This window comes from Tubulanus polymorphus, chromosome 9, assembly GCF_964204645.1.
Source record: "Tubulanus polymorphus chromosome 9, tnTubPoly1.2, whole genome shotgun sequence".
Classification (NCBI taxonomy): domain Eukaryota; kingdom Metazoa; phylum Nemertea; class Palaeonemertea; order Tubulaniformes; family Tubulanidae; genus Tubulanus; species Tubulanus polymorphus.
The window spans coordinates 11,048,193-11,076,023 of NC_134033.1; the positions used below are offsets into that span (position 1 = coordinate 11,048,193).

At 37.9% G+C, this 27,831-nt stretch overlaps 2 protein-coding genes and 6 non-coding genes across 13 annotated transcripts; 7 read left to right on the top strand and 1 right to left on the bottom strand.

Moving 5' to 3' along the window:
- The first annotated feature begins 62 nt into the window (after positions 1-62).
- LOC141911108 (uncharacterized) lies at positions 63-18,214 on the top strand. 3 transcript variants are annotated; one of them, XM_074802069.1, is made up of 8 exons: positions 63-244; positions 12,706-12,888; positions 14,264-14,327; positions 15,103-15,295; positions 16,067-16,209; positions 16,754-16,862; positions 17,145-17,472; positions 17,836-17,866. In XM_074802069.1, exons 3-8 carry the CDS (start codon positions 14,291-14,293, stop codon positions 17,839-17,841), a joined length of 816 nt encoding a protein of 271 aa, XP_074658170.1. In that variant the 5' UTR covers positions 63-244; positions 12,706-12,888; positions 14,264-14,290; the 3' UTR covers positions 17,842-17,866. The 3 variants fall into 3 exon arrangements, with proteins under 3 accessions (XP_074658170.1, XP_074658168.1, XP_074658169.1); XM_074802067.1 differs by having other exon boundaries at positions 17,145-18,214; XM_074802068.1 differs by lacking the exons at positions 63-244; positions 12,706-12,888 and adding an exon at positions 13,699-14,062 and having other exon boundaries at positions 17,145-18,214.
- LOC141911446 (U6 spliceosomal RNA) lies at positions 1,076-1,182 on the top strand. The gene has a single exon (XR_012620054.1). It is a non-coding gene; the product is annotated as a U6 spliceosomal RNA (small nuclear RNA).
- LOC141911443 (U6 spliceosomal RNA) lies at positions 2,157-2,263 on the top strand. The gene has a single exon (XR_012620051.1). It is a non-coding gene; the product is annotated as a U6 spliceosomal RNA (small nuclear RNA).
- Positions 3,237-3,343, top strand: LOC141911448 (U6 spliceosomal RNA). The gene has a single exon (XR_012620056.1). It is a non-coding gene; the product is annotated as a U6 spliceosomal RNA (small nuclear RNA).
- On the top strand, positions 4,319-4,425 carry LOC141911449 (U6 spliceosomal RNA). The gene has a single exon (XR_012620057.1). It is a non-coding gene; the product is annotated as a U6 spliceosomal RNA (small nuclear RNA).
- LOC141911450 (U6 spliceosomal RNA) lies at positions 6,362-6,468 on the top strand. The gene has a single exon (XR_012620058.1). It is a non-coding gene; the product is annotated as a U6 spliceosomal RNA (small nuclear RNA).
- On the top strand, positions 8,406-8,512 carry LOC141911451 (U6 spliceosomal RNA). The gene has a single exon (XR_012620059.1). It is a non-coding gene; the product is annotated as a U6 spliceosomal RNA (small nuclear RNA).
- Positions 18,215-21,898: 3,684 nt separating the features above from the next.
- On the bottom strand, positions 21,899-26,826 carry LOC141911274 (neuropilin-2-like). Of its 4 annotated transcripts, none has more exons than XM_074802269.1 (10): positions 26,760-26,826; positions 26,247-26,401; positions 25,948-26,041; positions 25,460-25,585; positions 25,007-25,137; positions 24,786-24,864; positions 24,301-24,435; positions 23,765-23,895; positions 23,457-23,550; positions 23,071-23,115 (listed from the first exon to the last, which is right to left on the bottom strand). In XM_074802269.1, the coding sequence occupies exons 3-9, from the start codon at positions 25,994-25,996 to the stop codon at positions 23,542-23,544; spliced, it is 660 nt and encodes a 219-aa protein (XP_074658370.1). In that variant the 5' UTR covers positions 25,997-26,041; positions 26,247-26,401; positions 26,760-26,826; the 3' UTR covers positions 23,071-23,115; positions 23,457-23,541. The 4 variants fall into 4 exon arrangements, with proteins under 4 accessions (XP_074658373.1, XP_074658370.1, XP_074658372.1 ...); XM_074802271.1 differs by having other exon boundaries at positions 26,812-26,825; XM_074802270.1 differs by having other exon boundaries at positions 26,247-26,444; positions 26,760-26,780.
- Positions 26,827-27,831: the final 1,005 nt, after the last annotated feature.

The window sequence follows — 27,831 nt, forward strand, 5'->3', positions numbered from 1 at the left end:
CAGGTAGTCTCCGTCAGTCAGCAGAGCAAATCCTCTGGCCCGTATTTAGTGGTTGGGTGTTCGAGACACAAAGCATTGTCGAGCTGTAAACCTCATAAATTCGGCTGCATTGAATCACCCGCCATTGTTATGATCGTAGGTGTGATGACTCGACGCCCCTACTGCATGTCGGTTGCATCGGAGAAGGAAGATCGGTCATAGAAATGATGGACAGTTGCGTTACGAACAGCGACGGTATTTTCGTGTAAGTACAAATTGATAAGATGTTTCGGCTTCATGTCATTGAAAAATATTGGGATTAGTTTCTTAGAAATGTGATTAAGAGTGACCTCTGGTTTTCATCATTCTAATAATTGACACTCGCTGCTTCTAATAGGGGAAGTAATCTGTTTGATTATATATTGTTCGAAACATCTAACTGTGATGTAACACGCGACTGTACATCTGTGCATCTGAACGCGTTTGTTTAGTTGTTATCTTCACAGCTAACTGTGTTACTGGCTATCAGTTCAGAGATCCGGCACGTGCGCCATACATTACATTGAAAGTCAAATAGGTCACGCGAATAGAATGTTGAAAACCTTGGAGTAATCATACTGAATCACTCCAAGATAAAGAATACATACCGGTTGCTTATAACATGTAGAATACATTGATGTAATTGAAATTGATGATAATTCTCTAGTAGACAATATCGCCGATAGTAGCTTTCACTTAACGCAATCAATCTAATTTACGCGTGCGCAATTAACACTGCGCTACGTGCCCGTTTAGGTTTAGTCTCGGCTTCAATCAGGTCAGATCAATTAGGCAGATGGCGCTAGGATCGCAAAGGTCCATTATCGTTCATTTGTAGTTTCTATCAAATTTCACGAAAATTGTAACATCTGTATACAAGAGGACCATGATGTACATATATCGGTCATTAAGCATATTGTCTCATTTCGTAACCTGTTTAAGAAGCCTTTTAGTTGCCTTTGATGTTCGGGTTTTTCCAACTGGCCCCGCTCACCGAATATGTCGGATTCACTGGTTTTAACAAGTACATAATTGCCACCTTGTACCCTTATGCAATGTACTAGCTTCGGCAGTACATATACTAAAATTGGAACGATACAGAGAAGATTAGCATGGCCCCTGCGCAAGGATGACACGCAAATTCGTGAAGCGTTCCATATTTTATCTTTATTTTCAAGTAATTTATGGTAACGAATTTTAAACGTTAGCTATATTTCAAATGAGCAGCTTAAATCGGAGAGACAAAATCGGCCACAGAAATGATTCACTGTTGTATAACTTGTGGCTCGGGTTGTTTTCTGGAACAAATCCATTAAATGTTTGGGCTCAATATTGTTAACAGATTATAGAAATTAATTTATTAGTTGTTTGATTGATAGCGATCGCATATTTTCGGGTTGATAGCATTCTTCTATTTGGTGCTAACGGATTCAAATAGATGAAGCAATCTGTTGAATTATGTGTTGTTCAAAACATCCAACTGTGATGTAACACGCGACTGTACATCTGTGCATCTGAACGCGTTTGTTTAGTTGTTATCTTCACAGCTAACTATGTTACTGACTATCAGTTCAGAGATCCGGCACGTGCGCCATACATTACATTGAAAGCCAAATAGGTCACGCGAATAGAATGTTGAAAACCTTGGAGTAATCATACTGAATCACTCCAAGATAAAGTTAAACGTACCGGTTGCTTATGACATGTAGAATACATTGATGTAATTGAAATTGATGATAATTCTCCAGTAGACAATATCGCCGATAGTAGCTTTCACTTAACGCAATCAATCTAATTTACGCGTGCGCAATTAACACTGCGCTACGTGCCCGTTTAGGTTTAGTTTCGGCTTCAATTAGGTCAGATCAATTAGGCAGATGGCGCTAGGATCGCAAAGGTCCATTATCGTTCATTTGTAGTTTCTATCAAATTTCACGAAAATTGTAACATCTGTATACAAGAGGACCATGATGTACATATATCGGTCATTAAGCATCTTGTCTCATTTCATAACCTGTTTAAGAAGCCTTTTAGTTGCCTTTGATGTTCGGGTTTTTCCAACTGGCCCCGCTCACCGAATATGTCGGATTCACTGGTTTTAACAAGTACATAATTGCCACCTTGTACCCTTATGCAATGTACTAGCTTCGGCAGTACATATACTAAAATTGGAACGATACAGAGAAGATTAGCATGGCCCCTGCGCAAGGATGACACGCAAATTCGTGAAGCGTTCCATATTTTTTCTTTATTTTCAAGAAATTTATGATAACGATTTTTAAACGTTAGCTATATTTCAAATGAGCAGCTTAAATCGGAGAGACAAAATCGGCCACAGAAATGATGCACTGTTGTATAACTTGTAGCTCGGATTGATTTCTGGAACAAATCCAGTAAATGTTTGGGCTCAATATTGTTAACAGATTATAGAAATTAATTTATTAGTTGTTTGATTGATAACGATCGCATATTTTCGGGTTTATAGCATTCTTCTATTTGGTGCTAACGGATTCAAATAGATGAAGCAATCTATTGAATTATGTGTTGTTCAAAACATCCAACTGTGATGTAACACGCGACTGTACATCGTGCATCTGAACGCGTTTGTTTAGTTGTTATCTTCACAGCTAACTGTGTTACTGACTATCAGTTCAGAGATCCGGCACGTGCGCCATACATTACATTGAAAGTCAAATAGGTCACGCGAATAGAATGTTGAAAACCTTGGAGTAATCATACTGAATCACTCCAAGATAAAGTTAAACGTACCGGTTGCTTATGACATGTAGAATACATTGATGTAATTGAAATTGATGATAATTCTCCAGTAGACAATATCGCCGATAGTAGCTTTCACTTAACGCAATCAATCTAATTTACGCGTGCGCAATTAATACTGCGCTACGTGCCCGTTTAGGTTTAGTTTCGGCTTCAATTAGGTCAGATCAATTAGGCAGATGGCGCTAGGATCGCAAAGGTCCATTATCGTTCATTTGTAGTTTCTATCAAATTTCACGAAAATTGTAACATCTGTATACGAGAGGCCCAAGGTGTACATATATCGGTCATTAAGCATCTTGTCTCATTTCATAACCTGTTTAAGAAGCCTTTTAGTTGCCTTTGATGTTCGGGGTTTTCCATCTGACCCCGCTCACCGAATATGTCGGATTCACTGGTTTTAACAAGTACATAATTGCCACCTTGTACCCTTATGCAATGTACTAGCTTCGGCAGTACATATACTAAAATTGGAACGATACAGAGAAGATTAGCATGGCCCCTGCGCAAGGATGACACGCAAATTCGTGAAGCGTTCCATATTTTTTCTTTATTTTCAAGAAATTTATGATAACGATTTTTAAACGTTAGCTATATTTCAAATGAGCAGCTTAAATCGGAGAGACAAAATCGGCCACAGAAATGATGCACTGTTGTATAACTTGTAGCTCGGATTGATTTCTGGAACAAATCCAGTAAATGTTTGGGCTCAATATTGTTAACAGATTATAGAAATTAATTTATTAGTTGTTTGATTGATAACGATCGCATATTTTCGGGTTTATAGCATTCTTCTATTTGGTGCTAACGGATTCAAATAGATGAAGCAATCTGTTGAATTATGTGTTGTTCAAAACATCCAACTGTGATGTAACACGCGACTGTACATCTGTGCATCTGAACGCGTTTGTTTAGTTGTTATCTTCACAGCTAACTGTGTTACTGACTATCAGTTCAGAGATCCGGCACGTGCCCCATACATTACATTGAAAGTCAAATAGGTCACGCGAATAGAATGTTGAAAACCTTGGGGTAATCAAACTGAATCACTCCAAGATAAAGTTGAACATACCGGTTGCTTATGACATGTAGAATACATTGATGTAATTGAAATTGATAATAATTCTCCAGTAGACAATATCGCCGATAGTAGCTTTCACTTAACGCAATCAATCTAATTTACGCGTGCGCAATTAATACTACGCTACGTGCCCGTTTAGGTTTAGTTTCGGCTTCAATTAGGTCAGATCAATTAGGCAGATGGCGCTAAGATCGCAAAGGTCCATTATCGTTCATTTTGTAGTTTCTATTAAATTTCCCGAAAATTGTAACATCTGTATACGAGAGGCCCAAGATGTACATATATCGGTCATTAAGCATCTTGTCTCATTTCATAACCTGTTTAAGAAGCCTTTTAGTTGCCTTTGATGTTCGGGGTTTTCCATCTGACCCCGCTCACCGAATATGTCGGATTCACTGGTTTTAACAAGTACATAATTGCCACCTTGTACCCTTATGCAATGTACTAGCTTCGGCAGTACATATACTAAAATTGGAACGATACAGAGAAGATTAGCATGGCCCCTGCGCAAGGATGACACGCAAATTCGTGAAGCGTTCCATATTTTTTCTTTATTTTCAAGAAATTTATGATAACGATTTTTAAACGTTAGCTATATTTCAAATGAGCAGCTTAAATCGGAGAGACAAAATCGGCCACAGAAATGATGCACTGTTGTATAACTTGTAGCTCGGATTGATTTCTGGAACAAATCCAGTAAATGTTTGGGCTCAATATTGTTAACAGATTATAGAAATTAATTTATTAGTTGTTTGATTGATAACGATCGCATATTTTCGGGTTTATAGCATTCTTCTATTTGGTGCTAACGGATTCAAATAGATGAAGCAATCTGTTGAATTATGTGTTGTTCAAAACATCCAACTGTGATGTAACACGCGACTGTGCATCTGTGCATCTGAACGCGTTTGTTTAGTTGTTATCTTCACAGCTAGCTGTGTTACTGACTATCAGTTCAGAGATCCGACACGTGCGCCATACATAACATTGAAAGTCAAATAGGTCACGCGAATAGAATGTTGAAAACCTTGGAGTAATCATACTGAATCACTCCAAGATAAAGTTAAACATACCGGTCGCTTATGACATGTAGAATACATTGATGTAATTGAAATTGATGATAATTCTCCAGTAGACGATATCGCCGATAGTAGCTTTCACTTAACGCAATCAATCTAATTTACGCGTGCGCAATTAATACTACGCTGCGTGCCCGTTTAGGTTTAGTTTCGGCTTCAATTAGGTCAGATCAATTAGGCAGATGGCGCTAAGATCGCAAAGGTCCATTATCGTTCATTTTGTAGTTTCTATTAAATTTCCCGAAAATTGTAACATCTGTATACAAGAGGACCATGATGTACATATATCGGTCATTAAGCATCTTGTCTCATTTCTTAACCTGTTTAAGAAGCCTTTTAGTTGCCTTTGATGTTCGGGGTTTTCCATCTGGCCCCGCTCACCGAATATGTCGACAGGATGACACGCAAATTCGTGAAACGTTCCATATTTTTCTTTATTTTCAAGTAATTTATGATAACGATTTTTAAACGTTAGCTATATTTCAAATGAGCAGCTTAAATCGGAGAGACAAAATCGGCCACAGAAATGATGCACTGTTGTATAACTTGTAGCTCGGATTGTTTTCTGGAACAAATCCATTAAATGTTTGGGCTCAATATCGTTAACAGATTATAGAAATTAATTTATTAGTTGTTTGATTGATAGCGATCGCATATCTTCGGGTTTATAGCATTATTCTATTTGGTGCTAACGGATTCAAATAGATGAAGCAATCTGTTGAATTATGTGTTGTTCAAAACATCCAACTGTGATGTAACACGCGACTGTACATCTGTGCATCTGAACGCGTTTGTTTAGTTGTTATCTTCACAGCTAACTGTGTTACTGACTATCAGTTCAGAGATCCGGCACGTGCGCCATACATTACATTGAAAGTCAAATAGGTCACGCGAATAGAATGTTGAAAACCTTGGAGTAATCATACTGAATCACTCCAAGATAAAGTTAAACGTACCGGTTGCTTATGACATGTAGAATACATTGATGTAATTGAAATTGATGATAATTCTCCAGTAGACAATATCGCCGATAGTAGCTTTCACTTAACGCAATCAATCTAATTTACGCGTGCGCAATTAACACTGCGCTACGTGCCCGTTTAGGTTTAGTTTCGGCTTCAATTAGGTCAGATCAATTAGGCAGATGGCGCTAGGATCGCAAAGGTCCATTATCGTTCATTTGTAGTTTCTATCAAATTTCACAAAAATTGTAACATCTGTATACGAGAGGACCATGATGTACATATATCGGTCATTAAGCATCTTGTCTCATTTCATAACCTGTTTAAGAAGCCTTTTAGTTGCCTTTGATGTTTGGGTTTTTCCCTCTGACCCCGCTCACCGAATATGTCGGATTCACTGGTTTTAACAAGTACATAATTGCCACCTTGTACCCTTATGCAATGTACTAGCTTCGGCAGTACATATACTAAAATTGGAACGATACAGAGAAGATTAGCATGGCCCCTGCGCAAGGATGACACGCAAATTCGTGAAGCGTTCCATATTTTTTCTTTATTTTCAAGAAATTTATGATAACGATTTTTAAACGTTAGCTATATTTCAAATGAGCAGCTTAAATCGGAGAGACAAAATCGGCCACAGAAATGATGCACTGTTGTATAACTTGTAGCTCGGATTGATTTCTGGAACAAATCCAGTAAATGTTTGGGCTCAATATTGTTAACAGATTATAGAAATTAATTTATTAGTTGTTTGATTGATAACGATCGCATATTTTCGGGTTTATAGCATTCTTCTATTTGGTGCTAACGGATTCAAATAGATGAAGCAATCTGTTGAATTATGTGTTGTTCAAAACATCCAACTGTGATGTAACACGCGACTGTGCATCTGTGCATCTGAACGCGTTTGTTTAGTTGTTATCTTCACAGCTAACTGTGTTACTGACTATCAGTTCAGAGATCCGACACGTGCCCCATACATTACATTGAAAGTCAAATAGGTCACGCGAATAGAATGTTGAAAACCTTGGGGTAATCAAACTGAATCACTCCAAGATAAAGTTGAACATACCGGTTGCTTATGACATGTAGAATACATTGATGTAATTGAAATTGATGATAATTCTCCAGTAGACAATATCGCCGATAGTAGCTTTCACTTAACGCAATCAATCTAATTTACGCGTGCGCAATTGATACTACGCTACGTGCCCGTTTAGGTTTAGTTTCGGCTTCAATTAGGTCAGATCAATTAGGCAGATGGCGCTAAGATCGCAAAGGTCCATTATCGTTCATTTTGTAGTTTCTATTAAATTTCCCGAAAATTGTAACATCTGTATACGAGAGGACCATGATGTACATATATCGGTTATTAAGCATCTTGTCTCATTTCATAACCTGTTTAAGAAGCCTTTTAGTTGCCTTTGATGTTTGGGTTTTTCCAACTGGCCCCGCTCACCGAATATGTCGACAGGATGACAAGCAAATTCGTAAAGCGTTCCATATTTTTTCTTTATTTTCAAGAGATTTATGATTACGATTTTTAAACGTTAGCTATATTTCAAATGAGCAGCTTAAATCGGAGAGACAAAATCGGCCACAGAAATGATGCACTGTTGAATAACTTGTAGCTCGGATTGATTTCTGGAACAAATCCAGTAAATGTTTGGGCTCAATATTGTTAACAGATTATAGAAATTAATTTATTAGTTGTTTGACTGATAACGATCGCATATTTTCGGGTTTATAGCATTCTTCTATTTGGTGCTAACGGATTCAAATAGTCGAAGCAATCTGTTGAATTATGTGTTGTTCAAAACATCCAACTGAGATGTAACACGCGACTGTACATCTGTGCATCTGAACGCGTTTGTTTAGTAGTTATCTTCACAGCTAACTGTGTTACTGACTATCAGTTCAGAGATCCGGCACGTGCGCCATACATTACATTGAAAGTCAAATAGGTCACGCGAATAGAATGTTGAAAACCTTGGAGTAATCATACTGAATCACTCCAAGATAAAGTTAAACGTACCGGTTGCTTATGACATGTAGAATACATTGATGTAATTGAAATTGATGATAATTCTCCAGTAGACAATATCGCCGATAGTAGCTTTCACTTAACGCAATCAATCTAATTTACGCGTGCGCAATTAATACTGCGCTACGTGCCCGTTTAGGTTTAGTTTCGGCTTCAATTAGGTCAGATCATTTAGGCAGATGGCGCTAGGATCGCAAAGGTCCATTATCGTTCATTTGTAGTTTCTATCAAATTTCACGAAAATTGTAACATCTGTATACGAGAGGCCCAAGATGTACATATATCGGTCATTAAGCATCTTGTCTCATTTCATCACCTGTTTAAGAAGCCTTTTAGTTGCCTTTGATGTTTGGGTTTTTCCATCTGACCCCGCTCACCGAATATGTCGGATTCACTGGTTTTAACAAGTACATAATTGCCACCTTGTACCCTTATGCAATGTACTAGCTTCGGCAGTACATATACTAAAATTGGAACGATACAGAGAAGATTAGCATGGCCCCTGCGCAAGGATGACACGCAAATTCGTGAAGCGTTCCATATTTTTTCTTTATTTTCAAGAAATTTATGATAACGATTTTTAAACGTTAGCTATATTTCAAATGAGCAGCTTAAATCGGAGAGACAAAATCGGCCACAGAAATGATGCACTGTTGTATAACTTGTAGCTCGGATTGATTTCTGGAACAAATCCAGTAAATGTTTGGGCTCAATATTGTTAACAGATTATAGAAATTAATTTATTAGTTGTTTGATTGATAACGATCGCATATTTTCGGGTTTATAGCATTCTTCTATTTGGTGCTAACGGATTCAAATAGATGAAGCAATCTGTTGAATTATGTGTTGTTCAAAACATCCAACTGTGATGTAACACGCGACTGTGCATCTGTGCATCTGAACGCGTTTGTTTAGTTGTTATCTTCACAGCTAACTGTGTTACTGACTATCAGTTCAGAGATCCGACACGTGCCCCATACATTACATTGAAAGTCAAATAGGTCACGCGAATAGAATGTTGAAAACCTTGGGGTAATCAAACTGAATCACTCCAAGATAAAGTTGAACAAACCGGTTGCTTATGACATGTAGAATACATTGATGTAATTGAAATTGATGATAATTCTCCAGTAGACATTATCGCCGATAGTAGCTTTCACTTAACGCAATCAATCTAATTTACGCGTGCTCAATTAATACTACGCTACGTGCCCGTTTAGGTTTAGTTTCGGCTTCAATCAGGTCAGATCAATTAGGCAGATGGCGCTAAGATCGCAAAGGTCCATTATCGTTCATTTGTAGTTTCTATCAAATTTCACGAAAATTGTAACATCTGTATACGAGAGGACCATGATGTACATATATCGGTCATTAAGCATCTTGTCTCATTTCATAACCTGTTTAAGAAGCCTTTTAGTTGCCTTTGATGTTCGGGTTTTTCCAACTGACCCCGCTCACCGAATATGTCGACAGGATGACTCGCAAATTCGTGAAGCGTTCCATATTTTTTCTTTATTTTCAAGTAATTTATTAAGATTCTCCACCTATGTTATGGTCCATATATCCAATGCTGTGAATCCGGGTTGGGTTGTCCAACTAGCGTCGTAGTAATAATTCCTCTTAACGATGGTGCGAGGACACTCTCTTAGATCAGATCTCAGTCCTTGATCTTGACTTCTTACACGGCTTTCAGATATGACTTAACAATTTCTAAGTTATCTTTCGTTTATTTCCTCTTACTTGATGTATACAGATTATTCCTCGAAGCTCTCTCTAAAACCTCTTCTCTCCAGCCTCCCTATTTATATCCCTTTCTCTTGTGTAACGTGTGCAGGTCCTCTTCCGCATATGGCTTGGAATTCATGGCTTGTGACGTATTTATACGTCACAACATTCCTCCCATCCATATATGGGCGATGACGTGTCAGCACACGTCACAATTTTCTAAAAATATATTTTTGCACTCAACGGAGTCCATGGCCGCACCATATTAGGTTTACCTACGTAGACACATACGTCACTTCCACACTTGTTAATTTATATAATTTCTATATATGTTAATGTATATACATATCCACGCAGGTTGTCTGATACTGCAATACTGGCCATGAACTCCAGCTTCCATGCACTAATTGTTGATATCGTTTAACCGCTGATAACTGAACCCTACTAATATGTTCCCGAAAGCTTTATTGGTATAATTCATGAAAGCCCAATAATATATATATATATATATCCTTAACGTCTTCATAATAGTATAACTTGTAGCTCGGATTGTTTTCTGGAACAAATCCATTAAATGTTTGGGCTCAATATTGTTAACATATTTTAGAAATTAGTTTATTAGTTGTTTGATTGAAAATGATCGCATATTTACAGGTTTATATCATCCTTACAATTGACATTGCCTGCTTCTGATAGCGGAAGCAATCTGTTGAATTATATATTGTTCGAAACATCCAACTGTGATGTAACACGCGACTGTTCATCTGAACATCTGAACGCGTTTGTTTAGTTGTTACCTTCACAGCTAACTGTGTTACTGACTATCAGTTCAGAGATCCGGCACGTGCGCGATGCATTACATTGAAAGTCAAATTAGGTCAAACGAATAGAATGTTGAAAACCTTGGAATAATCAGACTGAATTACTCCAAGATAAAGAAAAACCTACCGGTTACCCATAACATGTAGAATACATTGATGTAATTGAAATTGATGATAATAATGATAATATTGCAGACAATATTTAGTGTTTACCCGGATAACCTGTTCCTCGTGTTTACCCGGATAACCTGTTCCTCATGTTTACCCGGAGAACCCGTTCCTCGTGTTTACCCCGTCTCGGTACAACCATCGAAACCACGTCGGTTTCCGGAAACTGCCCGACGATCTTCAGTGGGTCCTTCGGGTGGTTCCTGCTTATATCATACAATACAATACACAATCTCATTACCTTTTTGAGGGTTGTTGTCGTGCGCATGGATAACCATGAAATTTTTCGATACTTTGGTTTAAAAGCCTACTTACCATTTCTGCAGGAACTGTTGAGATGCAACTATATAGAGACAGTGGTCCAGGGACACCGTGCCCATTTGGTTTGAAATGCTCAACAATCAGCGAATGTCAACATTCAATGTCTTCTGGTCCCGGTTCCACAGTTATGAGTTAGAGTTAACTCCGAGTCAATTCATTTTCGATGTTTTAACTCTTCGAATTTAACTCAAAACTGCAGATCTTGATCCCGGTGAACACAATAAACCAACGACCATAGAATATATCATGAGCTACAACTTTGCAATCGATAGCGGTTACAAAATATCCAATATTCAACCCCCGATCAAACTTGGTGTTTTCAAATATTGTTTTTCCAGTAACAGTATAGCATACACGTACGGTAGAACTGTTTTACTGATAATAAGAGAAATACAATCTGATATATTGCATTTCTAAATAGAAATATCGACGTTTACTTACTTTCTTTAAATATGGCTTGGATAGCGAACGATCTGCTTCGTAATGCGTTGTGCTTAAATTCGGAAACACCATAATAAGTAAAGGAATCGACTGTCGAGTCATAGGTATAATCCCGTTTTTGCTTTACAACTGAGTGAAAATCGGGATTAAAAGGAGTTGTCAAAGCGTATTCGATAACTTGACCGCCCACAGGCGGTGTCGACGAATGCCAATCGCAGTGTATACCGACTACATCACCAGATTTAAAATGTATTCTTTCATTCTGTGCGACGTTGTATCGAGTCGGACCGACTGGTCCCAAAGGTATAAGATTACTACCAACGTGTGTGTACTCATGTGGGCTCGAGGCCGGACGCCATATACTGAAATATATGTTAGCTGTATTTACTGCCGAGAATATATTGTATCTCCATGCTGTTACGATTCCATCATCAGTAAATGCGTTACCAACAACGAGTATCATTTTACAATTGTATTCTTCCACGTCGTTTACGTCATTCGCCCTAGCCATCTCTATAGCGACTAAACTGCCCAAGCTTAGTCTATCTGCAAAGTACAAATTAAAGACATTTTTGTCGGGTAAAGAAAGTGAAGCGTAATTAAACTGGGGCCTATTGTATATTTTCCTATTAATTCTTGAAATATGGCAAAAACAAATCTATTACCGCTAAACGTAAATAATGGAAAATCTACTTTTCATTGTTTCTCATTAAATCAAATCATGATATCTTGTAAAAATCGACATTTTACCAGGATTAAGACTAGTTTCCATCGTGCAAATATCATTGGAAGTCACTCGGCGAACTCGCGTAAGACCGCGTATGATCACGTGGTACAAATCGAATCGCCTTATATAACGGACACTACAGTAACCCTGAATTTTCTGCGATTGAAAAGGCCCCCATTTTGTTTTTTGATCTATCGACGAATGTGCTCGTCGTAGACGCCATCTTAAAACGCGAACCAACTCGCCGTATGGTACCCACGTTGGATACTCGTCTAGCTAAATGCGCCGAGTAGGGTACTCGAGTATGACGAGTTGGTTGAATAAATGGAAGATTTGACGGTGACATACGCTAGTTACTTAAATAAAAACGCCTATAAATTCATCGCATACTGAACGATCGTTCGCTTTTGACCTATTGGTCCTAGCTTTAGTTTTGTGCAATATATCCAAAGAACAATAACGAAAATGTTTAACAACTACCTCTCCCCGAAGATGCTGTTGAGTTTGAGCTATGAACGAAGGCTTTCTCTGTTGCAGATAAAACACATAGAACACTGTACGCGAAGATTATCATCGTCTCCAGTTGCCAAGAGTGCTTTCTCTACACGTCTTCTCAACTTCAATGCGACTGAACAAACCTATCATCGAAACAAAATTGGAATATATCTCAATTCAGAACGTCTTCAATACATTATGGTTGCCTGGGTACTTCATTAATGTGTAAGTGTATTGGTATTGTATAAACAATACAGTATTTAGAAGAGAATACTTGAGGAAGAATGAATGACATTATTGAAATATGCATAGAAATTCCCCCGTGCAAATTTACCATAAATATTTCACAGGCTTCTCGTCGAATATAATTGCTGCAAATCGTAGATGAATGAATCGATAATTCCATAATCGATTAATCTAGAGCATGAATTGAATTTGTAATCAAGTTCCATCTTCATTTTGTGTCGCCTGATCATTTTCTTGTGTACTAGTCTTCCGCTTGACAAAGCGCATGAACAATCGTTCAAAACATGCAACAGTGGGAGATCGAATGTACGGAAAGGGGGGGGTACCCTCTACTACGAGAATCTACGTTAAAACTCGAAAATCACTGGCCAATCTGAGTAAGCCCTAGCCAATCTGAGTAAGCCCTAGCCAATCTGAGTAAGCCCTAGCCAAACTGAGAAAGCCCTAGCCAATCTGAGTAAGCCCTAGCCAATCTGAGTAAGCCCTAGCCAAACTGAGAAAGCCCTAGCCAAACTGAGTAAGCCCTAGCCAATCTGAGTAAGGCCGAGCCCTTCTCAGTAAGCCAAACGTAACCTACGTAGACACATAGGGAACAAGAGATCATGTGTAAATAAAAAACGCACCGAGGAAATCAGATGTTTCACAGTTTAGGGGATTCCATCAGCGATCAGTGATGACTGTTGCATCTAAAACTGTATCAATGTTAGTCAGGTTCGGGTTTTTGCGGATTCATACTTTTTACTTTTTCATATGCACAATTACCTAAATAGATTCCCATATGTCGGCAGATTCGTCGTATACGGGCATGTGTAACACGTAGAAAAATAAACTTGAATAGAGATAGGATTGGAACTATAGAATCTATTCTTCGGTTATTGAGTTGATAAAAACTTCCACAAAATGCTGTAGCCTAAACTCATGAGTTGATTGTGAACATTAGAGCATTTAGGAGTACTATCGATTTTTACAGCGCATAATCCGTACATATCCCACTCTAATAAACCTATCAACAAGGGTCCGATAATCAGCTACAGTTAAACCATCCGTCTAACTTTATGGATATTCATACGTAGAGCACTTATATAGTAGTTTCACAGAGTTACCGGTGTCGAAAGGCCGCAAGAAATATTCGGATCTTATAGCTAATACGAAGGTAAGCATTGTCTAAAGTAGGTGTTCTATCTTAGGTTATTGATCTTTTCAAACAAAGGAACGCCCATCACAATCAGTATCAGAAGCTTAATACCATATATTTGGTATCATACTAAATCCAAGAAAACTTTCTAGAAATATATTCTAATATGTTCAAAATCGTTTTAAACCAAACGCTAATGAATTCCATTTACTATTTCAGTAAACCAGGTCTGATTTAAAGATTAAGATGATTGATAAGATCGTGTTTTTCGTCCTGATGTGGGGTAAGTGAATACGTATTATATTTTTTCCTTTCTGTGTCACGATTCTATAAAACCAAACGGTGATTCAAAAAGCCCGGGTTCCGTGATATGAAATAGTTCTTGAATTTTTAAACTATTTTATTAGCAAAGATTTGTTACAGGTTACATTCAATCCGGCAAGTTTGAGATGGAAGTGTTTAGAGCAATATAATATAGACCTGTTGATTGATAATAAATACAAACTAAAGGAATTATTGATGTTCAGTTTTTATAAGATTTCTGACATGCTCTGTAATATTCACGATCCTCGTTAAATGGGAACTTTACCCTCCATGGTCATCGTGTAATTTGTATTAGGTCTAGCTTCCACAATATCGAGGATTCCTGAACTTGACTGTGGAGTGCACGTATAGTAGAATGAAAGAAACAAGAATTCACAGTTAGAATTGCTCGATGATTTCGATCACAAAACGATTGAATGTCGAACAATGCAGGTATCGGTGAGCTGTATGGACCATGCAACCCCTCAATCAGTCGAAACTTCGTTAGTGTCATTATTCTCCCGGCTCACCTCAAAATACATTTGAAGTGAAACTGAACTCATAGCCCTACACGCTATCAGTCATCGATTCACTTTCAAAAGGTGGTCCTTACCACTTCTCACAACAACAAGAGTCCAATTCAAGTCTATGAATTTATACCCGGATGAGCTACGTTGCCCCATTTATCATGTATTTTGATGAGATTATATTTCTACGTTAATTCGCTTGCAAAATGGTGTTATTTTGTAATACAGCAATAGTGAATTGTTCCCCGGTTGCTATACAACAAGGCGGCGATGACGACGACAAAGCTTGTATAAAAGATACGGTAAAACAGATGGTAGATTGCATGATGGGCGCCTATGATGATCTACAAAGTTTGGGCAGTTTTGACGTCATGAAAATATTACAGACCGGTGACCACGATACGATGCTTAAAATATGCGAGTAAGTTGAATTACAAACTTCGTATCATTATTATATCAATAGAAATGAATAAATTAGGGACTGGGGCACTTTCCTGAGCAGAAGGGACTGGGGCACGTCTGGAGTAGAAGGGACTGGGGCACGTCTGGAGTAGATGTATATCACCTTAGAATTTGATTTGGCCTCATCATTTGACGTCACATGATTTGACGTGAATACATTTTGAAGTAAAGTTAGATTAAAGTACAAATTGTTCACAAGTTGAAATCTTCGAGATTCGTTTTATGCTGAGATAGTACGTCGTCTCAAAATCAAAGTGTCCTAAAATTTTAATTCATGCCGAACTACGCGTAATAGCGATTTCACAAACAGATAAGATTTTTGCTTACAACTGCTATTTACCGGGACACCCGCAGTGAGCAATTTTACCTACATCCACCGTCAAACCATCTATCGTGGCCACGATACTATCGTTGTAACATGTCCATTGAGTAGCTCGATGAATGCTCAAATTACAAAAAGTATCCACCACTTTCGCGATCATATAGATTGCAAACCTCCTGCGTAATAACTGGAAATATGATTACTAGATTAGTACTCGATTCAATAGTGAATAATGTAAATAATCAGATATTGCGTCTCGGGGGATGATAAATCTACGTACGACCACTAAATGTAGAATTCTTGGGCCACCGTTACATTCAGTTATATCGGGGTTTTACACTATTGCGAATACGTATCACCGTATCAACACCGGCTTCCTGTGATCGTAGAATCTAACTATTTTTTTAGAGGTGGGACATTTGATGAAATAGTCATGTGTACTGAGATGGCCCTGGAAACGTGTCCCGCAATAGTAGCGGCTTCGGGTGGTAGTCGCAATGATATCAATAATGCTAAGCAATCTATAGACTATATGTGCCGTAATCACGACGGTAAGTACTGGTCCATCGGATCGAATATAGGCGCTACACGTAGTTCCTTATGGCGTAGTTCCTTATAGTCGCTGCAAAAATAATGAATTAAGTTGATCTCGTCTGATCGCCTGATAGCAGTAGCGCTTATTCGGAATTTATCATATAAGCACGTATTCAAAAAAGCAGCAACAGCAAAAAAACTTCATATGTTTAAGCTATAAAGGGATTACCGTACTGAAATAACCTGAAACTTTCTTCATCCGAAAGTGAACGGTTGCTCGCCATGTTCCACACACAGATCGTTTCGAATCGTTGAATTACATCCCAACCGATGTGTGGAATCAAAGCACCCAAAATGTGCATATATTGATTTTCTTACTCGTTCCCAATATTGATTTATAATTTCTAAACAAAAGTAATGAAAATTATAATCAGCGTAAGAGTCTTTGGCCACGAGAATGAAAAATGAATATCATGAATTTCATCTAAGGACGTCTTTGGAAAATGTTGTATTATTCAATTTGAAATCGGACGTGCATTAATTGTGATAAATGTATTGTAGAGTTGTTGGAAGTTTTGCCGTGTTATCAAAAGTCCGCGAAAGCTTTGGAAAATTGCAGAAAAAGAGCTAATGAAATACGTAGAGAGGACGACCGACACGCTGAATGCAGGTATCTACTTTATATCAGTTAGTGAACCAAAATGAATTGCTATGAATTGCAATTACTGCACCATCCGAAAAAACAATATTTACGTGAAAGTTAGTTGTGCCATTATATGTTGTGTGTTGGATTATGAATTCATGGCCTCAAAAATGAAGTCCGTAATTATTTCTTATCAAATTGCTAAGTTCCTTGATTCGGTTGGAATCCAATCTACATCATTAGATGCGAAAGGCGTTATTCAGAAATTGACAGTCGGATTCATATTGAATAATGATTTTGTTTTGCAAGAGGTCTGGAGTGGGAGATAGCTTGCAGTATCGGCGTTGTGTCCAATCGACGTGAATGCAAATTAAACGCAGTTGCATTCCTGTCCGACCTAGAAAAACGTCAACGCCCCCTAGCGTGCAAGAATCCAGATGAGGATAATCACGTGGTTACCTACCAGCCAATCGACGACGGTCCTAAACAGGAGCACGAGATAAAGGAGGTTGAACCATCAGAGGAAGAGGAACCAGAATTCAAAGCAGGCGAATCTAAAAACACGGATAACTACAAGCGAAACGGATCAATGACCTTGACACCTTCATTTATCGTGGTGTTGGTGTGCTGCTGTTACGTGAGTCTTATTCTTCGGAGAACAAGTGAATTAAGTTCCGGCTAGACTTAAACGGGGCATTGTTTTTCGTATTTTTAACATTGTCCGTGCGGTGAACGTTCACCAGAAATTATCATTATCTTCTTTATTCATAGAATGCATCATTACAAAAAGGCATTTTACCATAGTAAACGGAATAGAGTTAGAAAATTTCAAATAAATGACGTAAGTCTTCATTTCAATATTTCGAGATTTTCTGGCACAATACTAAATATCAGATACTGCGCAGCACTTAAAATATGTAAAATGAAACCTAATGATGTGACCTTCTAATCAATGAATCAGTGTATTTATACATATTTTCATGTTATTCGTTGTTTTCAGCTGTAAATGTACATAATCGAACACGATCCGTACGGAGACTCGTTCGCACTTTAGCTTATACATTTATGTACCTGTGTGTATTTGAAATATATACATGATATAGATATCGCTTCATTTATTAATCAAACTGGTCGATTGGCTATACAACAACCCGGCATGCCTGGTTGTTCCGACGCGATAAATACGATGTTTCTGTCAACAAAACATTACTGGTGATAGATAAACATATTGACGCTTAGCCAGAAAAACTGCGATGACAAGAAGCCTGACAGAAATATGACGCGCCGTAGAATTAGAAGATTACTCGTGGATTGTGACCCGATAATTGGGGTCAGATATGAACATAATCTCTCGTATCAACAGAGGATAAAACGCGTTTAGTGACAAAATAAATGGACGTCTTTTCGATATGGTGTCATTTAATCTATTCTAGGGACTGTCCATAAATAATGTCCACATAGAATTGTACAATTTTTGTAAAATGATTTACAGATATCCGGCCATGAGCTGCTAACGCAGGCGCCCGATTGTGCACGTGCAGTTGGTGAAGGCGCGAGTTCGTGTGTCCCCGTGTGGTCCCTAGATCGCGTCTCAAATTCTATACGAATTTGCTGTTACAGGTATAACTCAGAATTTGCACAATTTGCTCACGAGATGACGTATTTTCAACCCAGCACCGACCGAATGAATCAGGCCCAACTCAGGAGTTTTATATGCTGAGGTAGTTTACGTTCTGAGAGATGAAAGTGAAGTAATATTTTCAATTTACTCCTATGAATAAACAGTATTTTTATAGCCAGACACAAGTAGTTCACAAATGCGAATTCGGCGGCTATGGTAATAATCTTGATTAATATGTTTTCCTGCATGATTTGAATAAAATAAGTTGATTTAATGGTTACTTTATAAATGTGTTTTGCTATGGGATATGAATAAGATAAGTAGATTTAATCGTTTAATGAATTGGGATAAAGATACAACTCGAGCTATTAGATTGAAATAAAAACCAACGTATGAATACAACATGTTAAACGATGTCTGAGGCAACACAAACTAACTAGGTTGTTGAGCCTGATATTTAGGAATCGATGTTTTCTCTTCACAAAACAGAATCACCCCTACCGATCAACTCCATCAACAATGTATGAAACAAATTCTATCGTCAAAAACGATTCTACCGACCCGCCAACCGGTTCACAATCGAAAGAAAATGTCTGGTCACTTTCACAGCGATTCGAATCTACCACAAGTTGTCTCTTCTGTAAAACAAATGTTTTTCAGTGTGGCCTATAGGAGTCACGTTTATCGTCATTATGGAAATGTGAAAAGCAAATGAATGAATTTCTCGCGGATTTTGACAGTTTCAGGAAATGATATACGGTTTTTGGACGACATATAACTGTGTGTCTGACAATAGATACTGTATGCGCTGTTCATTCATTTGATTGCAGTAGATCGTGCTACATCGAAGTGAGTGAATATTATTCAAGCTTTTCGTAGATTTCTTATCTCATCTAGGAAACTGATTTCTCAGTTAGATTAATAATAAATTGTTCATCGAAAATTAATCGCAATTTTAGCTAATCTAACTATAACTAGTTATTATTAATATTAGTATTACTAATTATTATCATTATTAGTATTAGTATCATTAACTTCATATGTAATTATCACTTAGTGTTTATCAATTCCCTTTTTCACATTGCAATCCTCTATCAGGCACAGCCCCTAGGGTTTGGGCTTGTCCTTCTTAAACGTGTGCCTATTTGTCTATGAAATCATATCTAAATGAAGTATGTTTATAATCTTGTACATATTATAAGTAAATAAATCATTCGTTCATTCACTGATTGGTGCACACATAGACGTAATCAAACGGAGACGATTCGGCCCGAGTCAAACCTTCCCGGCCCGCGGCCCGAGGCCCGCCTGGTTGACTGAAAGCGTGTTCAATCGTATACCACTCACTCGTTACTAATTACATTAAAACGCGATGCTGCGGCAAGCGAGTCGAGTAACTTCCGGGACCGATAAGCGTTTAAATGGAATAATTTTATCCATGCTACAACATGCGCGTGGTCCAAACAGTTTAGTCGGGACGTGTCAACCAGACATGATCTCGTTTGACACCAGAGCGAACTAGTGGCCGGGGCCTTCTCTGGCACGGACCATATTTGGCCCGGATAAAATTTCTCCTTGCTCGCTACCATTTTAGACATACGCGTGAAAGTAACTTAAACGTGAGTTGTTAATAAACAATAAAAGCAATAAAATCAGATATTTGATTCCAGAATGGTTTCGTTTAAACTAATAATTCTGTTGGTAACGGTATCGCTCGCCTGTGCTGCTGAAGGTAAGTATATACTGTAATAGATTTGGTTTAATAGATTTTCTTTTCGTCAGAATTTACTCATTCTTCATATCTTCACCATCACGTTTGTTTATTTGTATTTTCAAGCGTTTGGTGATGAAAGGGTTGGTGTATTAGTGAAACGTAAGTTTGTAAATTTCAGTTTAATAAATGCTTTCTACACGTTGACATATTTTCAGTCAGCCCTCGATATACCGCGGGCCCGCATCGGTGAAGAACGATTTTGGCGGTATAGAGAGTATGGCGGTATATCGGGGGTGTTTTACTATGTATTTGTATTAAGATGTTCATCGAGAAAACCTGGCGGTAGGCGGTAAATGGGAGGGCGGTATATCGGGGTTGACTGTACACAGTGTATCAAAAGAAATCATCTCTGTTTAAAACCTGCAGATTTGACTCTGGTCTCGTCTCCTAACGTAGTTTCGTGTAGATTCATTGGAAACATTTAGTAACGCCTTCGACATGCTCAAAGAAATATCCTTTCTTTTCTTTCGGGCCTTCCAATGTTCCTAGATCCAATCCGATATTAAGGAAGTCGGAAGAAAAATTGACCGAAAATCTCATCTGGACACAGTTTTACAGTTCTGAGCTCGATTTAACTTTGAGTTACAAATAGAAAGATTTGATATAGTCAGATTTCAGTTCTACAGTTCTGAGCTCGATTTAACTTACAGAGTTACAAATAGAAAGCTTTGATATAGTCAGGTTTCAGTCGAACAAGTCCTGTATAAAGTCTAATGTTGCTGCATTCCCTAACGTAGCTACGTCTCCAAACCGAAATACTTGTTTTAAAGGGCCTATATATACTATGCTATCTTTTAGATGTTATCTAATATACGGTTTCTTATCTATAACTTGTCTGCCGTTGTAGGTGCCTGTACAAATCAGATCGGAGATGTGGCGTGTTCTCGACTAACCTGTGGGAGTCAAAAACATAAACTTGTGATGTGCAAAAAGAAATGCGGCACTTGTTAAACATAATAACTATTGAAGATGTGAATAATTGTCATCGATGAAATAAAAAATCAGTACCATGAAAAAAAACGCTTTTCGTTATATACGTACATTGTGCGGTACCGGGAATAGTAATCAATAAATACCTTTGCAATTAGATTCTTATTCGCTATTCAATATATAACAAAAAAACTATTCAAGCTCTAAAAATGAATACAAATCACGATATCGTGGATCAACGGATACTAAAAATACGAATTCAAACCATAGAATAGATCTCAATGACATTAAGAACAGACTCTGAACATATCGATATTGTATAATGGAATACTCTGGGATTTATCTGAATAAAAGTCGTTGCGGAAATAAAGTGTTTGATTTTGATTATTTATGTTGGAGCGGGAGTGAGGATTCATGAGAGAGATCTGATGCCGGTTCAATAGTCATGGCTTACACTTAACACTTGACTAAAGAACATCATCTTATAGTTCTATAGCCAATCTAACAACTACTGCAACCCCTGCGCACCCCCTGTACTCGCCTTGGCGAACACCCTGTATCCACCCCCGCGAACACCCTGTATCCACCTCCGCGCATCCTCTGTTCCCACCCTGGCGAACCCCCTGTATCCGCCCCGCGCATCCCCTGTACCCGCCTTGGCGAACCACTTGTATCCGACACTGCGATCGAATGAATGAATGAATGAATATTTTATTCTCAAGTGTAATTTACAGCACAAAGTTTACAAAATGCAGGATACGAATTACAGCAAATAGTTTTAGAAGTGCAAGAGAACATATTACTAAGCTATAGAAACAGTGAAGAGGCTTCGTATGAATCGAGTTAAACAAGTATTTGCTCATTAATCCTGCAAATAGTTTTGAATGAGTCAGTCCGATTGCAAGGGTAAACGTGCGACTTCCGGTTACCACCGAAAGCTCCCGTGATATTTACCTGCAATTCAAATAGATTATGTTTCAATCGATTATTCTATTCTCTCATTGAGCACGGGAATAAAATAGTCTGGAAAATATGTTAAAAGGCTTTTAAAAAATGATACCTTGTTTCTCCGCTCTGCTGAGCATAAAAGTTGACCCGGCCGGCCGCCTATCTACCCTATACATAACTTTTTTTTTTAAATCGTGATCAATTTTACCATAACAGACCCGGCCGCTATAGAAATGAACTGTTTGCAAATTTTATCATATTTTTCAAAAATGACCCGGCCGCTGCGGAGAAACAAGGTATCATTTCTGTTTAGCCTAAACTACCTGAATAACCTCTAACAGCGAGCCGTATTTCGTCTTCAGTTTGACTAGATTTGGTTTCGGCAGCACGTTCACCGGAAGCATTACGCGATTGGTCGTGTTAGACGACGGTTTAAACCCATGTTCCAGTAGCTGGTACGGCGAGGTTACACTCGAGTTACCGACGCTGATGTAGACATTTGACTTGGTTCCATGTTTGCCCGTATAAACTGTGACGTCCCACGTCACGGCTTATAAATGTGTTTTGAAAAGGAAAATCGAAGTGTTTACTTGATGTTTTAGAACTTCATATTATTTATTATCTCATTCCATCAAATATTTAGATAATAATTTATTTTTCATTTAACTTACATTTCCATGAATAATGACAATAAAGAAAAAATGAAGTTAAATGAAGGTTACAGTGAGAGCCTTATGGGCTGTACAGGTCACTGCACCTAGGTGCCTAGAGTGCAGGGGTACGATACGATATACCAAAATGGTGACACATCGAGGGTGACAAGATGTGGATGACTAGGGTAAGCTATAGAACCAGGCGCCTCAACCGGGTCTCACCTTTCACAAATCTCCAGTTCAATTTAAAACCAGAATAGAAATTGTTGACGATATCTGATCGAAATTGAATCGTGACATCGCCAACATGTAGAGATCGACCGGGAGCCGTTTTACCGCAGAAAATTCCAGCACCTGGAATTCAGATTGTTCGAGTCCGTTAAAAGCAGTAGTCAGTGCAGGGATACATACTGCGCATCTAATGTGGATAAGGTTAATTAACATAACGGATGACGTCACTCCTTGATGTAAATCTATTCGATTCTAGATTCGTAGAGTAGCTGGGTTAAACAACGATACTATGTGTAAGTATTTTATTTGACGCATGAGTTTTCGCCACTAATATATAGAAGCTTCATCAGGTAAATGAGTGATGAAGATACTATACATCAGTAACGAAAACTCATGCGTCAAATAAACTAGTTTTAACCTAATAAAATACTATTTGTTTTGTTGTATTTATTCCATGTGTTTACCGTCACTACTGCTTATGATCAACATGTCATAGCAGCCGCTGCCACGAGGCTTCGACTCCATAGAAAATCTTTTTTCAAACCAGATTTAAACTACCTAAAACACGAATTCGGAAGTGTATATATTACGTATATGTTCAAGGAGGAAAGTAGAAATATTATGCTTTATTATAGAAAAACTTCACACGTTCACACACATTTACAAGCAAATTGTACTTGCTCTTTTTTTCGGTGGAAACTATGGATTTTAGGCCGCCACACATTATAAGCTGGTCCACATATATTGTGGTTGCGCCATTGTGACTAATTACCATATTTTCCGATGGTACAATTTTCCATTTACAGTCGCGGTATTGACCATAAGCCTTCGGATAGTTAGGAGTAGCGATACTGCCAGTTGTACGATTTAGTATTCTAGGCGATTCATTACATGTCGTATCAACTTCAAAATACAAAACGATCACCAATGGAAAGTTAACAACAGAATTATTTAGTGGTTGCTGAAGTGAAACGATGGAACCATTTACTGATTCTGTGGTTCAGTTAGAATTACAGACAAATCCGCTTTATCCGGATCGGCTTCATAGGGATTTTGGTTTAATCCGTACAATATTCGCAGCCCATCTTTTCATTAATATGCAAGAGAATTACTTTGAATCCGGATTTCCCGTAAACCTGCTGGATTTTTTGTTGGTGCCAAATGATCCGAATTAAGCGGATTCTACTGTATTTCATTCACAACGCTTAACCCTGTAGCCGAATCCAAATTGGTTTTTTTTAAAATCTATTTGGGGTAATTTTTCTCTTATTGATTCCACAGTGATTATCTGTTAAGCGTGCTACGTACATTGATGTCGTCTCCAATCAAGTTTGAATCCGGCGTATCGTTCTTGCAAGAAAATATCAGTAGTGAATTCGATAGTGACGTCACCGTAATGGGTGTCTGGCCCACGCGCATCTTTGCCGCAATATCTAGTACTACCTGCAATAAACTCAATATCCGAAACATCTCACAATCGTCCACACACTGTTACTCGAATATTTCAATCCTTAATTGATTTTTTAGTCGTTGAACTACAATAACTAATTATCCATCATCAAATCAGGACAGAAAATATGAAATATAAAGAGGTCGGAAGAGCGTTGCGGCCATGCGAGATTTTTTCAAGGCGAAATTTCGACTTTAAAACTCGAAATTTCCAACGAAAAAAGGGTATTTCAGTGGAGCAACTGAATTATTTTCAAATCTATCTTAGCTTCCATTCGATGTTCTCTAGATGTTTGGTTTTCAGCTTTTGTTATTTTTCTGATTAATCACATGTTAAACCTTACCGGCCATACTGCGTATGATCAATTTATCTAAGCAATGATCGTCTAACTCGAATTTTGGGTCAAACGACACACGAATGACCTGAAAATACATCAATAACAATACTTTACTGGACATTACGCGCACAATGCTTATACCTAGGTCTCACAAAAAAATTCAGGTGGAAATCAGTAATTTAAACAGTCAATAAATCTTTTTAAGCGTTTTACAATAACACATGTACCGAGTTGTTTGGCTGGATGATGATCCATTTACACTTCACACCTCTCCCATAGGGATTGGGAAAGTTTGGGCTGGTGATACTACCTGATGTACCATTCAATGTTCTGCCATATCTACTGCACGTGGAGTCAACTTAAAATCGAAAATAACAATATATTCATTTTCAAATTCAATTATCAATTCCTTCGTAATTTCAAGATTCGATCTGTGTTAACCGGGTTTAGAATCAATACAATAAAACGAGTAGCACTACTTTTACTAGTTTATCTGATGCACGAGTTTTCGCTACTAATGCACAGTAGCTTCATCAGGTAAATGAGTGATGAAGATACTGTAAATCAGTAACGACAACTCGTGCGTCAAATAAACTAGTTTTAACCTATACAGTACTATCCGTCTCGTTGTATTTGTGATTTATTTACTTATGCTTTCAAATTAGTGTGTTGTGATTTACCTTTCAACAGCTTCCAATTGAATCTAAATTCGGGGATGTGGTTCGACGATTTAAACAAGATTATCCTCACATCACCAGACAACATTCGTGGACCGGGAAGTGCTTCTTCTTCGCAAGCGCCCATTCCTTATGAATAGAAATATCTAAACTAGCAACCCCTTAGGGGTCATATTAGGCAATGCAATTCAATAAAGATTTATTGCTTCTGAGAAACACAAACCGAGCACTAAACTGGGAGTTTGATGGTTTATTGGTGTGAACACGACTCGGCTCGTTATATGTCAACCCCGCGCACGGAGCAATTGTTTTAAACTTCGCCGTCTTTCTTTCAAAACCCGCACTCCGAGAAAATTGATGGCTAAATGTTATAATTTTTCAGTCCTTTTGAATAAAAGGTTAAACAAAATACAGAATTTTCACCAAAAATACTGAAATGATCCAGTCGCCCCCTACCGGATCGTGGAGCGCTACAGATCGATAATATTTACCACGTGAAATCACCAGTACATTTTTTACGTTGCAATAACCGTAGTCCATTTCTGGATGCAATCTCGAGCCAAACGATTTTTCAATTACAATTATCTAAATGAAAATTTCATTATAGGAATAATGTTGTGTCATACAGTGTAAATGCCGGGTATGGAATATCTTTTTACAGTTTATTTGTTATGTGCTTAATTTAACACAGAAAATGAGGTTTATTCGATTTGGCCTTAAAGCCGCGACATATTCCATCATTTATAGAACTATTTCTGTTAGAATATTGACGCATATGAATGAAATTTACCGTGTTTTTCGGCGGGATAATTTTCCACGTACACGTCGATTTATTGACTAAGTTGTGCGGATTGACGATGCTGCCTGATGTACCGCTCTGTAGCCTGGGTGTTGTATCACTTCACGTCGAGTCAATGTTCTCCTCCTCAGCTGCTGCTGATGATACTATGTTCATATAAGATTATCAAACAGAATAGCTGAAAACAATCTTCATTTCAAACTCTGTAGTACATTATATTCCGATCAGGCCTAACTGCACGTCTTAAATAACTATAAACAGGGGTTGATCCAGATATTGGAACAGAGGCCCCGGTAGGTATGTAATGTAAGAGAATGTGACGGTCCACATAGAAATCCCATAATTTATGAAATGTGATTTTGAATAAAGAATCCTTTATCTGACGAGAATCGAGCGAAATTGTTATAAACTTTTGAAAACAGACGAAATCAATTTTGGGATTTGATTTTACCAGCTTTGAACGTTTGAAATACTTAATTCACCTTCCATATCAAGGTAACTTACCTTGATTTAACGAATTGCACACAAGTAGAAGAACAGTCGCAATACAACTTACACCATTCATCGTGACGCCCGGGTAATATATGTTTATATCGAAATGACAGAAATGAGACTAAAATAATTGACGTTCAATTTGCTGATCTACGATAAACCTAGTTTCATGATGAAACAGACATTTTATAGAAAATGCGTGACGTGTAAAATAGAGATGGTTGCATAGATATAGGATAACCGGAGCAGATCCAATTCCAGAATAAAGTCAGAAAAAAATGTGAATAACATATTTTCTAGGAGTTCGTAATCTAACAGGTCCCAGAATGCCTTGTTAAATACAAGGAAAATTAGTCATTTTTCAAAATTTTCAAACTCCCCTTTAATGAGCCTCGCCGCAGGTAAGTTGAGGCGAGGCTCATTAAAGGGGAGTTTGAAAAATTTGAAAAATGAGGCAGCTCTCCAGGCAGCTCTTCGTTCATTCATATACAAAATACATGGCTACACTTTCTAAATGCTTTCTGAAAATTCTTAATCCGAAACTAATACGATAATAGAGCCAACAAAGCCACTAAATAGTGTTTGATTGACAAGATAAAACCATTATATACAGGTAGGTTATAAACCTCAGGTGCTCGGATTATTTATTGAGGAACAAAAATATAACAAAATCTGTCCATATATCTAAAGTATTTGAATTGCGCGTGGATTGTCTCCAGCTTATCGACATTCTGATCGAGGAACTGCATGAACCACGGGCGATATCTCAACTTATCACGAAAGTCTGTGGTTGTTAACCTCAGCTGTGACCGGGTTGTGGTGAGTTGAACTCCCACAACGTCCTCGGTATAAAGTTTCAATACAGATATCATTTAGTTGGTATCATTCTTTTGCATCGTCTCTAAAGATTATTGTGTCTGACCAGCGGAGCTGAAGATGAGACCTATGATTATCATTCTGGTAGCTATAACGGCGTTATTCGTAGGTAAGCAGCTATTTTTGGCTTCATATTCTGTGGGAATTCGCCAGGAAAAGGTTCTGAGAAAATTCCTTCAAAATCGTTTATCTTCAATCTGAGGTCGGG

Coding starts and splice junctions, on each gene's coding strand:
- LOC141911108 (XM_074802067.1), top strand. CDS start 14,291: ATGATTGATAAGATCGTGTTTTTCGTCCTGATGTGGG. Junction 14,328..15,102: donor GTTTTTCGTCCTGATGTGGG/GTAAGTGAATAC, acceptor TTTGTAATACAG/CAATAGTGAATTGTTCCCCG. Junction 15,296..16,066: donor ACGATGCTTAAAATATGCGA/GTAAGTTGAATT, acceptor CTATTTTTTTAG/AGGTGGGACATTTGATGAAA.
- LOC141911274 (XM_074802269.1), bottom strand. CDS start 25,996: ATGGACTACGGTTATTGCAACGTAAAAAATGTACTGGTGATTTCACGT. Junction 25,138..25,459: donor CAATTGGAAGCTGTTGAAAG/GTAAATCACAAC, acceptor TTCGATTTTAAG/TTGACTCCACGTGCAGTAGA. Junction 23,896..24,300: donor TGATTGGAGACGACATCAAT/GTACGTAGCACG, acceptor TGTATTTTGAAG/TTGATACGACATGTAATGAA.